The 12,990-nt window shown below is 38.2% G+C and overlaps 1 protein-coding gene across 2 annotated transcripts; it reads right to left on the bottom strand.

Moving 5' to 3' along the window:
* Positions 1-2,464: 2,464 nt before the first annotated feature.
* LOC308655328 (UPF0690 protein C1orf52) lies at positions 2,465-10,228 on the bottom strand. Of its 2 annotated transcripts, XM_081305359.1 has the most exons (4): positions 9,917-10,228; positions 9,076-9,274; positions 7,349-7,441; positions 2,465-3,052 (listed from the first exon to the last, which is right to left on the bottom strand). In XM_081305359.1, the coding sequence occupies exons 1-3, from the start codon at positions 10,190-10,192 to the stop codon at positions 7,398-7,400; spliced, it is 519 nt and encodes a 172-aa protein (XP_081161485.1). In that variant the 5' UTR covers positions 10,193-10,228; the 3' UTR covers positions 2,465-3,052; positions 7,349-7,397. The 2 variants fall into 2 exon arrangements, with proteins under 2 accessions (XP_081161485.1, XP_081161484.1); XM_081305358.1 differs by lacking the exon at positions 7,349-7,441 and having other exon boundaries at positions 2,525-3,052.
* Between the last annotated feature and the right edge of the window lie 2,762 nt (positions 10,229-12,990).

The following is a 12,990-nucleotide window of genomic DNA, read 5'->3' as shown; positions in this document are numbered from 1 at the left end:
TCCGCTGAGTTTTCACTAGATGAACCTCTGTACCCATATGAACACTTGTGCAAAATGTTCCCAGGACACCTCTGAAGGGGAAAAAGAATCCACTCTATTGCAGTGAAGGAGAGTGATATGGAAAAGTCCTTTTTTTTTTTTTTTTTTTTTTTTTTGACCAGGGATATTTCTGTGAAGCAATTCATAAGAAAGTTCATTTCCCTTTCCATTTTTTTAGCCATGTTTTGAAAAGAAACATTTTTTTAGATACAAATGGTTGTCAGATGACTACAAAATACTTAACTTTCTTCTTGAGCCCTCTATTCCCTTTTACAAAATAAAAACTAGCCATGATCTATACTGGCATAGGTGTATAGCTCCCAGAACTGCTTAATCCCACAGATGCAGCCACCACCTGTTTGAAAAACTAAAACATACCCCCTTCTCCAAAAAAGAAAAAAAAAAGATATTTGCTTCCCCAGTTGGTACTTTCTAGAAAATAAGTTCAAATTATCACCAGGGAACCAATACACTTTTATTCTTTGTCATAAACTAATTGATGAGTTCAATCAATGGGTAGTAAAGATACTTAAAAATTTTCAGACAGTGGCATGCTGGGCCTTTTTTCCCCCCTTTTCCTCAATTTTAAAATCTTGCAATATTTCAGTAACTTCTTAGATTTATTTCAACAATCCATGCATCTGGACTAAGGATTTCTCCAGAGTTTGAGAATCACAGCCTAATAATTCTTTTATTTATATGTAGTTTGGTGTCAAATTGGGGTCATACTTTACCAGCTGCTACTCCCTTCTATATCTTTGATCTTTAAAGAAAATTCTTGTTTTAGCAGTTACTTCAATTTTGGGATTTTTATTTGCAAACCTAGGTAAGTGACAGAACTGTTTTTTCTAAGTTTGAGATATATCATTATGTTCCTTCCTCATCAAACAAAACACGAAAGCTGGCACAATTACTTTTAATGACTTTTATGAATTATGATATATTTAATATATTTTCCCTACTTAATGAATTCTATATAACTTTTAAAATTTTGGCAGTTTTTTTCTATACCGAATGTGCAGTGTCCTATAATTTCCTCTTTGTCTCTTAAAAGTGTAAGAATCATGGAAAGATTGATGCAGTGTCTTTTTATTGTTCTAAATGCTTCAAATAAACCGGGAAAGGTGGTATATGCCTATAATCTTAATGACTCAAAAGGCTGAGAGACTGGAGGGTAAGTTCAAAACCAGCCTGGGCAATTTAGTGAGACTCTGTCTCAAAATAAAAAATGAAAAAGGCTGGGGAGGTAGCTCAGTGGTAGAGCACTTCTGGGTTCAACCCCTAGCACCACAAAGAAAAACCTATGAATAACTACAGCATTTTGGATTGTATTACTCAAATCCAAGGTTACATCTTCCCAAATACCCCTAGTTTGTTTTGTTGAGTATTACTATATGCACACCATTAAAATAGGGGCTGAGCTAGGCTCAGTGGCACATGCCTGTAATCCTAGGCTCAGGAAGCTGAGACAGGAGGATGAGAGTTCAAAGCCAGCCTCAGCAAAAGTGAGGTGCTAAGCAACTCAGTGAGACCCTGTCTCTAAATAAAATATAAAATTGGGCTGCAGATGTGACTTGGTGGTCGAGTGCCCTTGAGTTCAATCCTGGGTATCAAAAAAAAAAAAAAAATAGGAACAGACTAGAGAAAACATGTAGAAATAGGACTGCTAGATAAAATTACAAGATGCTCAGTTAAATTTGCATTTCAGATAAACAGGGTTTTTTGTTTATTTTGTGGTACTAGGGATCAAACCCTAGTACCCTTTATCATACATGCTAGTCTACCACTGAGCTCCATCTCTAGCCCTTTTCATATTTTATTTTTGAGACAGGGCCTAAATTACCCACACTGGCCTCTAATTTGTGATCTTCCTGCCTTGGCCTCCTAAGTAGCTGGGATTATAGGTGTGTGCCATGATGCCTGGCTAGACAAACAAACTTTGATATTCACATGTCCCAAATATCACATATACTGAAACACTGTTTACCAGTATTTGAAATCCAAACTTAACTGGGTGCCCTGTAGTTTTCTTTGCTAAATTTGATAACCCTTTATAGAGAACACTTATTCTTCAGTATACTATTTAATAGGAAAATTAAATGAATAACATAAGGCCATATCTAATAAGTACAATCACACTCAGGGGAGGAACAGAAGAGTACCTGGAAGAGATGGCAATTAATGTAGGTCTTGAAAAATGACTAAATTTTCAAGTGGCTTAACGTGGGCAGGAGGTTTAATGTGATGACTTTGGAGTTCAAGTGTCCTGAGCTAAATTCAATATTCATCACTACCTGTGCAACCTTGGACACGTTACTCAAGCTCTCTTTATTATAAAACGGGATACTAGTACTTTTCTTACAAAGCTGCTTGAGGATTAGAGATAACATATATACAAAGCACCTGGAACATGAGGCACTCCCCCAATGGTAATTCCTCCTTGTCACAAGGAAGGTACTTGTCACAAATATTCAAATGTTGATATTATGCAGTAAGAGTAATATTGAATAAGTAATTTTATTTCCATGATCTATTTACACTGTACAAACACTGATGAAAAGCACCCTACAAGTTCACAGTACATTACAATATATTCACTTTAAAAATATATTCCTTTATAAAAGGTTCATAGAACATTTCCATGTCAATATGTGACAAAACTCTCAAAGCATGTCACCAATTATGTGATAACAAGAATGCTTCCAAGTACTGTTAATTTCACAATCACAGATCACCATTTGAATTTTAAATACATACAAGTTTTAAATTAAAAATGAATTCTACAGTGGAAAGTTCTTGAAGCAATACTTATTAGTTCATTAACATATGTACTTTCACAGAGATGTTTTGTCATAATAACCCACAACATCAAATTAATCTGCCCAAAGACACATTTCAACAAGTTTAGTAGTCCAAAAATTCTTGTCACTTGTGGTTGTTTACTTTTTCTTCTTTGCTTGTTCTCCTGGTTCTACTTTGCGCTTTTTTGAAGTATGCTCATCTTTTTCATCATCTTTAAATAGGAAAGGAAGAGTTTCAATCAGTAATTTAAAAAGCAACCAACATGGAAAGCATTAAAATGTCATAGGTTTTATACCAAAATAAATACCTTCAACTGTTAGAATTTCCAAACAAAAATTTAAAAATAATTTTTAGAACTGATATTAAACTCTAAATTAAAACTTTTTTTTTTCCAATTACAGCAATATAAAATTCACAAATTTACTTTTTTTGTTGTTGTTACTAGGGATTGAACTCAGGGGCACTCGACCACTAAGCCACACCCCCAGCCCTATTTTGCATTTTACTTAGAGACAGGGTCTCACTGAGTTGCTTAGCACCTTATGTTTGCTGAGGATGGCTTTGAACTCAGGATCCTCCTGCTTCAACCTCCTGAGCCACTGCGATTACATCTGTGTGCCATGGTGCCCAGTGCACAAATTTATTATTTAGCACTACATTAAAGTAGTTTAAATAGAAGAGTTTCCATGAAAATCAGATTTGCTCTGAAAAATTATTCTCTAATATTCTACAGTATATACATTGCATATTAATGACATCTATATTTTGTAAGAATGGAGCACACTGTTTTCTTACTATAAGAAGGATCAATCTAACCATGACATCATTCAAGGGGTTATTGGTTGTCCTTTTCAATCTTTCTTTCCTCTCACAACTATTTCTTTTCCCCCCATTCTCAGCAACCACTCCTCCTTGCATTTTGAGGTAAAAGCACAAGTAAAGGTTTCACTGAACCTCTATTTTCAGTTTTGCCATGTGTAGTTCTAATCTCCATTCCTAAGTCAGAAAATTCCAATGGCAACAGAAGAACACTATCTTCCCCTCTTCATATTGTGTCAAATTTGGATGGAGGTAGAGAAGAACCATATATTAAAACAGTGTCCTTGCCAGGTAAGGTGGTACATGTCTGTGATCTCAGTAACTTGGGAAGCTGAAATCAAGAGGATCACAAATTTGACGCCAGCCTGAGCAATTTAGCCAGGCCCTAAGCAACTGAGAGACCCTGTCTCTAAATAAGTCAAATAAGGATAAGAGTATAAAAGCACTCCTGGGTTCAATTCCCAGCACCAACCAACCAAATCAACCAACCAACCATCTTTCACACTTCCAAAACATTACTAGTGTCTGTAGCCACAGAAAATTTCCAATGAACAAAAACTGTCAAATCTAAAAAAGCGGATTTTTTTTTTTTTTTTTTTTGGTGGTGCTGGGGATTGAACCCAGGGCCTTGTATATTTGAGGCAAGCATTCTACCAACTAAGCTCTATCCCCAACCCTGGATCTTTTTATTCTATTAAAAAGTCTGCCAGGTGCAGTTGTGCATGCCTGTAATTCCATGGAGGCTGAGGCATGAGGATTCCAAGTTTAAAGCCAGCCTTAGCAATTTAGTGAGGCCCTGAGCAACTTAGTGAGACCTTTTCTCAAAATGAAAAATAGAAAGGACTGGGAATGTAGCTCAGTGTTTAAGCACTTCTAGTTACTATCTCCAGTACCAAAAACAAAACAAAAAACCCCATAAAATTCCAACTATATGGTTCAATAAAATACAGGGTAGCACAGACTAGTTGTTAATTCCCACGTCCCTACATAAATATGTGGCACTATTTTAAGAATTTCATACAGAATAAATACATCACATGTAGAAGATGTTATGATTTATAAAACAAAATTTTATTCATCGAATTAATGAATTAATTGTAGTTTTTCTTGATCAACAGAGACTCAAAGTCCAACAAGTATCATAAGTGATGCAATAAATATATGTTGAAAGGTACCTTCTTATTAAAAAGTTGGAGAACCTGATATCCAATCACAAATTACTTGAAATACATTTAAAACCTTAAGCCTTCAATTCTCTTCTAATGAATGTACCATACTCAGAACAATTCATTTTTTAATGAGGACAATAATTAGTATCAAGTGATCCCTATTCATTTATCTTCAAATACAACTTGGCAATATCATTCATGTCTCATAGAGCACTATGAATTTACATAAGCAATATAATAAATACAACTCATATCAAAAACTCCAATCTGGAATTTCAAATCAAAGTTTTAATCAGTAGTTTACCATGTACACAGAAAAATACTGACTCTACAAGTTAACTGATACAATACTCTATTTAAGCCATGAACTTTTGGGGGGGGGGGCGGGTAGGGGGACTGGAAATTTTAACTCAGGGGTGTTTTACACTGAGTCACATCCCCAGCTCTATTTATTTTGAGACAGGGTCTTGCTTATAAAACAAAATTTAAGTTGCTTAGGCTGGTCTTGAACTTGGGATCTACTTGCCTCAGGCTCCAGAGTTGCTGGGATTGCAGGCATGCATCACTGTACCTGACCAGGACGTTTGGCTATTTTTTTTTTTAATATTTATTTTTCAGTTGTAGTTGGACAGAATATCTTTATTTATTTACTTTTTTTTACATGGTGTCGAGGATGGAACCCAGGGCCTGTGCTTGAGAGGCGAGCACTCTACTGCTGAGCCACATCCCTAGCCCCAATATTTGTTTTTTAACTGGAGTTACCATCAAGGTTATATTGAGATTATTTTCAGGAATGGTAATAAAAAAATTAAAAGAACTTTCTAAGCCTCCTATAAAATTCACTATTAAAAAATATTGAGAAGATGACCCCAAGACACTTCTCCTTCTCCTTTAATTCTGCCACTTATAAGTAAATTTACTGATAACAAAACCACAAACTACTGAGATTGAAAAAAAATAACTTCTATCAGTGATTTAAGTAGAGGAGTTGATGCCATCTAGTGTCAAGACAAAGAATTACCTTAAAAACCAGCGCAGGAAAAACAAATCTGAAAATGCTCATTCATCAGCTTTAGGGAGCTTTTGTCACATGGTACTGCTGCACTGGTGCAGAAATAATTTATCAATTATGGAACTCAAGCAGCACAAGGTAAGTAAGTTTAACATCAATATAACCTTTTTAAATTTTAGAATAAATAAAAATAATAAGCTATGTTAGCTAGGCTTTTACAAAGAGTATCTAAGCCTTTCTTATCCATGTTTTATGAACACTAAATATGCTGATAAAAAAGACAGGAGTGGTGGTACACACTTGTAATCCCAGCTATTCCAGCTATTTGGAGGCTAAGGCAAGAGGAATCCAAGTTGAAGGCCAACCTGAGCAACATAGTAAGACCCTTTCTCAAAATAAAAAGGGTTGGGGATGTAGTCACTTGTCCAGCATGCGCAAAGCCTGGGCTTTAATTCCCACCATTGCAAGCCAAACCAGATCAAAACAACAGTGCTACAAAGCACCAAGATCTAACAGATGAGTTTAACCTTGCCCAACTCCTCTAAAAAGTCTCTGAAAGAAATTAAATGGCAAAAAAGGCCAAAGGACAGGAAATGGAAGGTAAAATAAAAGTTAAGTGTAACATGAAAAACATGGTTTAATTTTTAATTCATGAATTTAAAAAATAAGCAAATCTTATTGATTTTTAACAATGAATCTGAGTGGCTTTTGATGGAAGTCTACAATGGCAAAAACAAAACAAAAACAAAAACCACTTCTAAAGAGGAAGTTATTTACTGCAAAAAGAAAAGTCACATTAATAACTACCATTAAAGTCAAATTTGAAAATTGCAGAATTATCTTTTAATCATATGATCCAGCTATAAACCAGCTGAATCTTGGGTCTCTGTCTTTTGCTATTGCCTACATTTACTTTGATAAACAACCATCATGTGATCAAAAGGACATAAATTATTTGAGAGAATAGTATTTTTTGCCACTTGCTTGGAATTCCTTCTAACTGAACTAAGAAATAAGTTAGAGAAATAATTATTTTTTACTTGCTTGCCCTGGTAAATAATCCTGGCCTTTTCCATAAAGGGACAAAAATATTAAAGCACCAGCCTAATGACAACCTAGTTTAAATAACAACTCTAGTGACCTTCCTACAGAAACAAAGCTATTTCTCAAGCACTCTAGTTTGGAAAACATGAAGAAAGCACCTTCAGCTTAACAAGGCACAATTTCCATTTAAAGATCTCTTTGAAACCCTAGTCTGCCTATTTTTATCTTTGTGAATTTAGACAAATTATTTTATCTGAGATTGTTTTGTCTATAAAATAGTAAAAATGCAGGCTGGGGATATAGCACAGTTGGGTAGAATGCTTGCCTCACATGCACAAGGCCCTGGGTTCAATCCCCAACACCACAAAATAAAAACAAACAAAAAATAGTAAAAATGCATCATGTGCCACTAATTTATCAAGTTGTTAAGAGTAATTAATTAGAAAACTTGTGTGAAAATTACCTATTTTAGATCATGTATTTTCTAGTTTTGTGACCTCGGACAAGTCACGTTAAGTTCTCATTTTCACATTTCCCCATGTGGTTTCACAAGGCTCTGTAAGGATTAAAGATTATTTATGGAAATGTACTTTATTAATTATATAAAATATTATACAATAGGAGGTATACTATAAGTGCCCACTTGATTTAAGATCTCCAAAAAAGGATGCCATTCACTAAGCGTATGCTTTCATTCATGACTCATAATACACACCAGGAGACTACTGAAAGAAAAATTAGGTAGAATCAAAACTGGGATATGAACATTTGTCCATTAGTTAATCCTTCTCTTAAATCATAACTCTCTGTGAGGCTATAAAGGGAACTAAATAAGTGGTGCTTGCACTGTGAGACCAGAAATCTGTTAGAAAAAAGGCACACCCTTTCTAAAAATGGATAGTCCAAAACATGTTCATTAAGTTCAATCTGACAATTATTTGCTAAATACTTACAAAGTAATAACTATGATACAACATACAGAGGACCAGGATCCTGTTGATGAATTTATTTTCATGAAGGAAACAGACTTATGAAAAAATAAGACACAGGTGATAAATGACATTAGCAGCATTAGCATATATGAAGTACAGAGGAGCAATTATTACTTAGAGATTACACCTGAGATAATTATTATTATTTTTTGAGCTGGATTTTGAAGGATGAATGAATCTACCAGCCAAACAGGGAGGAAAGAATATTCTAGACTAAGGTGAAATATATTAAAAGGCAGAGCACCATAAAATAGCATGATGTATGCAGTTCTGAATTTCAAAATCTTACAATGCTGGAAATGAGGTCCTTCAAGATGATGATGAAGAAGCCAGGGGTGGTGGTGCAAGCCTATAATCCCAGCACCTTGGGAAGCTGAGGCAGGAGGATTGAGAGTTCAAAGGCTGCCTCAGCAAAAGCGGGGCATTAAACAATTCAGTGAGCCTGTCTCTAAATAAAATACAAAACATAGGGCTGGAGATGGGCTCAGTGGTCTAGTGACCCTGAGTTCAATCCTGGTACCCAACAAAACAAAATGATGGTGAAGACACAGGCAGGGCCTATCAGAAAGCTCTTAAGTCTATCTTGTGTTGAAGGGTTTTAATCAGGCAAATTATATAATCTGTGACTTTTAGAAGTCTCAACTACTAGCTGCAGTGTGCAGAATGAAACCGTGGGGGTAAGAGTTCAGAGGCAGAGATTCCTGTGACAGTTCAGGTAAGAAATGAAATTATGATACTATGAACTAAGACAAGAAAACCAGATCATTTCCTTCCTATTACTATATAGTGATACTTAAATCCATCTTATCACACTGATTTTTAGTTCTAAAGCACAATTGCTTTAAATTGAAACTGTCAGCACTTCACAAGTGCAATCACAAGAATCTGCTGCATGAATTAGTTCCTGTTGTTCTAATAAAATTATCATAAATCATGTAAACTGTGATATCAGAAATTTCACTTTAAAACCTGAATAATTTATGATGTTTCACTTTCAGTAGCAAATACTACTGGTTTAGATATCAGACTTCGATTTAAAATTGAAAAATATCTTTTTTCAAAAATAGAGCACAAAGTATCCAATGTCCATTTCAGTTTGTCAAAATGCTAGGTTTAAACTTTGTTCATTAAATATCTCATTCTTTTTAAACCCATCACAGGGACCAAGATACCACCACCAGAGCCTAATTCTTCTTACCTGATTCTAATGTCTCCTCCCCTTCTGGTAGAAGCCTAGCTTTCTTAGCATTCTGTGGGGCATCATCACCATTGTCCTCATATATGTTCGACCATTTTATTGCCATATCCAGCTCTGGAGGCGGAGGTTTCTTCTCAGTAGTGTAGGTCTCTGGAGGTGGCACATAGTTTGACTTCCATATTTTGAATTCCTTTGGAGGCTGTTAAGTAAGCACATTAAGAAGCCCTGTGACGAACCGAGGTTCCATGATTAATATGAGCACATGCACCTCCCTGCCGTTCGATTACCGTGCTGTCTGACTTTTTTTTTTTCTTAAGGTTTAAAGATACATTTTTTGCATCAAAAACACAATACTGTTAAGTGAAAAGCCAAAGGGTTCCCTATATGAATAAAGCTAATAACTTTTAGTTACCAAAGAAGAATCCAGTCTCAGATACTACGCCAAGGCTGACCCCTTCAGGAGGCTGCAGCAGACACTGTCTTGGAGGCAGCACCGCAGGCACTTCGGCGTCAAAGGGAAGGGGTCTCGGGGAGAAGCTGCAGCGAGGGGGGCGGGGGAGTCACCACCGTTAGTCCTCGCCCCGCGGGTGGGGGCACCGAGCGCGGAGGTTTGGGTCTCCTCACAAGGGGCGGGGCTGCGGGTCCGGTCCGACACCCACCAGGATGGGGAGGGGACCCGGGCTCCCTAGGGCTGGAGATGGGAGGGGGGTGGTGCGGCATCCCGCGGGGGACGGGGGATGACTGCGTGTGGGGGAACGGACTGTCGGCCCCTAGGACCGCGCTCAGGAGGAATGGGGCGGAGGCCGGGGCCAAAATCGGGAAACGGGGTCGGGGACCTCACCTCCTCAGGCGCTTTGACGACGTGCCTCTCCCAGTCTATCTGCTTGTTGAGCGGATTATAGAGAAAGGCTGGGCGAGTCACGCTCCGGAATAGCTCATCGGGTCCGGGCAGTCGATTCTCTGCCTTGTTCCCACAGCCGCCCGCCGACTTCGCCAGATCCGGGCCCTTCGGACTCGTTTCCTCCGGCTCGCTGTTATCCTCCTCGCCCGAGGAGTCTGAGCTGCTGCTCCCGTATGCCGCAAAATAGCTCAAAGGATCCTTCTCCTCAGCTGCCATGGCGGCTGCGCACGACGACCCACGACTCTGCCGGAAGCCGGAAGCCGCTTCAGGACCCTCCCCACGGTTGGCTCCGCCCCAACTCTTGCAATTGTTTCGCGGTCTGCGACCCCTGGTGGTTGGACTGCGCTTCTACTCCTAGACTGAGAGCGTAGGCTGGAGGCGGGATGTGACAAATCTGTTTTTGCTCTTTCCCAAAGAGTCCTCAGGAGGGAGGAGATTTTTGAGCCAGTGGTCCCAACCAAACTTTAAGCATTCAGTAAGTTTTACTGAAGGCATATAAAGCTAAGAACTTTTACTTTTCAGTGTTACTCTAGTCACTGCCTAATAAGGAGGAATAGACTGACAGGAGAAATGGAAACATAAGGTTAAGGGAATAATTCTATAAAATGGATCCATTGTGCTGACTCCCACTTTCTCTTTTCAAAAGCAATTTATGAGCAGGCCGGTCCGAGTTACATTCTTCAGTAAACAACCTGTTACCTGCAGGGGAAATGCAGGTCCAAAATGCCAATAAAAAGAACATAAGTTACCCTTACACAGACCAAATCCCAGAACTCAGGGTGATAAGGGTAAGTTCCCCTAATCATAGAATCTATAAGAATAGGTTCCCATTAGAACCAGTCAGTTTAGGTCAAAGTGGGGACTTGAAAAAAATCTGATGTCATCCTGTCAAAAGCCAAGGGGTGGACCTGGGCGGAACTTTGGAAACTTCCCTGAAGCCCCCCCCCCCCAACAAAACTGGAGGTTTACTGCCTCTCTCCTCTCTGAGAGGACCTATTGTGTCCCTTTAGAGTATCCCTCTTTGCTTTTACTTTTCCTTCTAATAAATTCATTCTTGTTACTGATATGTCTAAAATCCTTCTGGAATGATTGGAAGAATCAGATAATGAAGTGGCAGGGAGGGGGCATTATGCACTAGAGATTAGAATTTCTTCCAAGTTCCTCTTTCAAAAAAAAAAATTAATCTTGGTGTGCCTCCCTCAGTTGATATGAAGCACTTTTGGGAGTGGTGAAGGCCTTTATCCCCCAAGGGGAAAAAAAAAATCCTTTTCATTTGAACTCATTCAAAGGCACTCTGAAGAGTCTCTCTCTGATGAAACACTCTTGGATTGCATCCCATCTCTGGGGGGGGGGGTCTTCTGAACTTTCTGACTTCCCATTATCAGCCTCTTTCCATGCCTGCTTTATTCCTTTATGGACCATATATGTTGGTGCTTCCCAACATATTATCTTTCAGCAACACTTGCTAACATTTTGTAGAGGGTGTACAAAATTGCATGTCAGCTCACCTCTTTCCTTGGCATCAAGAATCTTATGTGACTCCCAAATCTGGGTTTCTAGCCCCAACCTTTTTTCACACATTCCAGACCAAACCTCCACTGGCTCTTAAACTTTCCACAGGCACATCCTGCTGGGACCTTAATGTTTTACTTATTGTAATAGTACCTTGTTTTTCCACATAACTTGTCTCTGCATTGTGTTCTTTGTCTTAGAAAACTACATAATCATGTACCTATCTACCACAGAAACTAGAAATCTTTGACTCTAGTGAACTAAAGAGAGAATGATACTCAAATGAAGTAGGTGTCAGTGTAAATGTTTAGACCCCCACACAAGCATGCCTGCTCATTCAGGTGATACTCACCTTCATTTAAAACTTGCTATTCCTCCCCAGAGGTAGGCTACAAGGACAAATATATGTCTATCTTCTTCACTCCTCTATCCTAAATCTTATAGGACAATGTCCATGAACTCCTTGATGGAAGGAATGGATTGTGCTTTGTTCATGTTTATATTCCTAGAACTTAACTCAGTCCTGTCTACCAAGCAGATGATCAATATATACTGTTTGATTATAATAGTTTACCAGGAAATATGTCTAGATAATGGTTTCTCACATTTTTCCATCCAAGTATGTATATACATATGTGTGTGTGTGTGTGTGTGTGTGTGTATACTTTTGAATATTTTAATGTAGTTTGAATCAGCTTGTCTGATTCATTTCAGTTGAAACTTGGGAGCAGGGACTGCTTCAGCTTCTCTGCCTTCTCCTTGTCTGTGATGACAAAGGTATAAAGGTATCTGCTGCATTGAAATTTAAATTTCACATTATCCTTGTTTTTCTTGATCTTAACAGATATGGCATCCTTTTGCCTGGCTGTGAGAAGAAAATCTTTGATTTCCTCAATTTTCTGTGGCATGGCTACTAGCTGCGCCAATGGCGCAGATTGGTACAGCTAATGCCGAGAACCTAAGGAAATGGAAAAGAGTGAGCCTTCCGTTTCCAAATGCCTATATTGACAGAGGAAAATTATAGTCCTAAAGTGCGGTTTGGGAGTCCCTCAATCAACCTCACTTCTGACACCAGTTGCAAGTTCAGAAACCACCCTCAGGTTTAATAATGTGGCAGGACTCACAGAACTCACTGAAACCTATTATATTCATGGTAATAATTTACTACAGCAAAAGAATACAGAGAAAAGAAAAAGGAAGAGGTAGATCTGTCTATCCAGGAATGTTCTACATTCAAAGCTTCCAGTTGTCTTCTGCCAATGCAGTCATGAAAAGTACTAATTTCTCAGGGCAAAGATATGTGATAATATACATGGAGTATATTATCAGAAAAGCTCACATAAGTCTTGGTGTCCAGAGTTTTTACTGGAGCTTGGCTATATTGGTATGGAGAATACCTACATGACTGAGCTGTCTCCAGCCCTCCAGAAGTCAAGCTGATACAGTGTGGTCCAAAGTCCCAAGGACATACAATTTTGGGAGTAAATACAATATAGTATCTT

This window comes from Spermophilus citellus (assembly GCF_964194105.1).
Source record: "Spermophilus citellus genome assembly, chromosome: 9".
Classification (NCBI taxonomy): Eukaryota; Metazoa; Chordata; class Mammalia; order Rodentia; family Sciuridae; genus Spermophilus; species Spermophilus citellus.
The sequence above is the reverse complement of the archived record's forward strand: the minus strand, read 5'-3'. Positions and strand labels throughout refer to the sequence as shown.

What these genes read in the sequence shown, in the direction of transcription:
- LOC308655328 (XM_081305358.1), bottom strand. Translation starts at nt 10,192, where the DNA reads ATGGCAGCTGAGGAGAAGGATCCTTTGAGCTATTTTGCGGCATACGGG. An exon ending in TCGTCAAAGCGCCTGAGGAG is followed by an intron (nt 9,275 to 9,916) that starts GTGAGGTCCCCG and finishes CTTACTTAACAG; the next exon opens with CCTCCAAAGGAATTCAAAAT. An exon ending in GGAGGAGACATTAGAATCAG is followed by an intron (nt 3,053 to 9,075) that starts GTAAGAAGAATT and finishes TCCTATTTAAAG; the next exon opens with ATGATGAAAAAGATGAGCAT.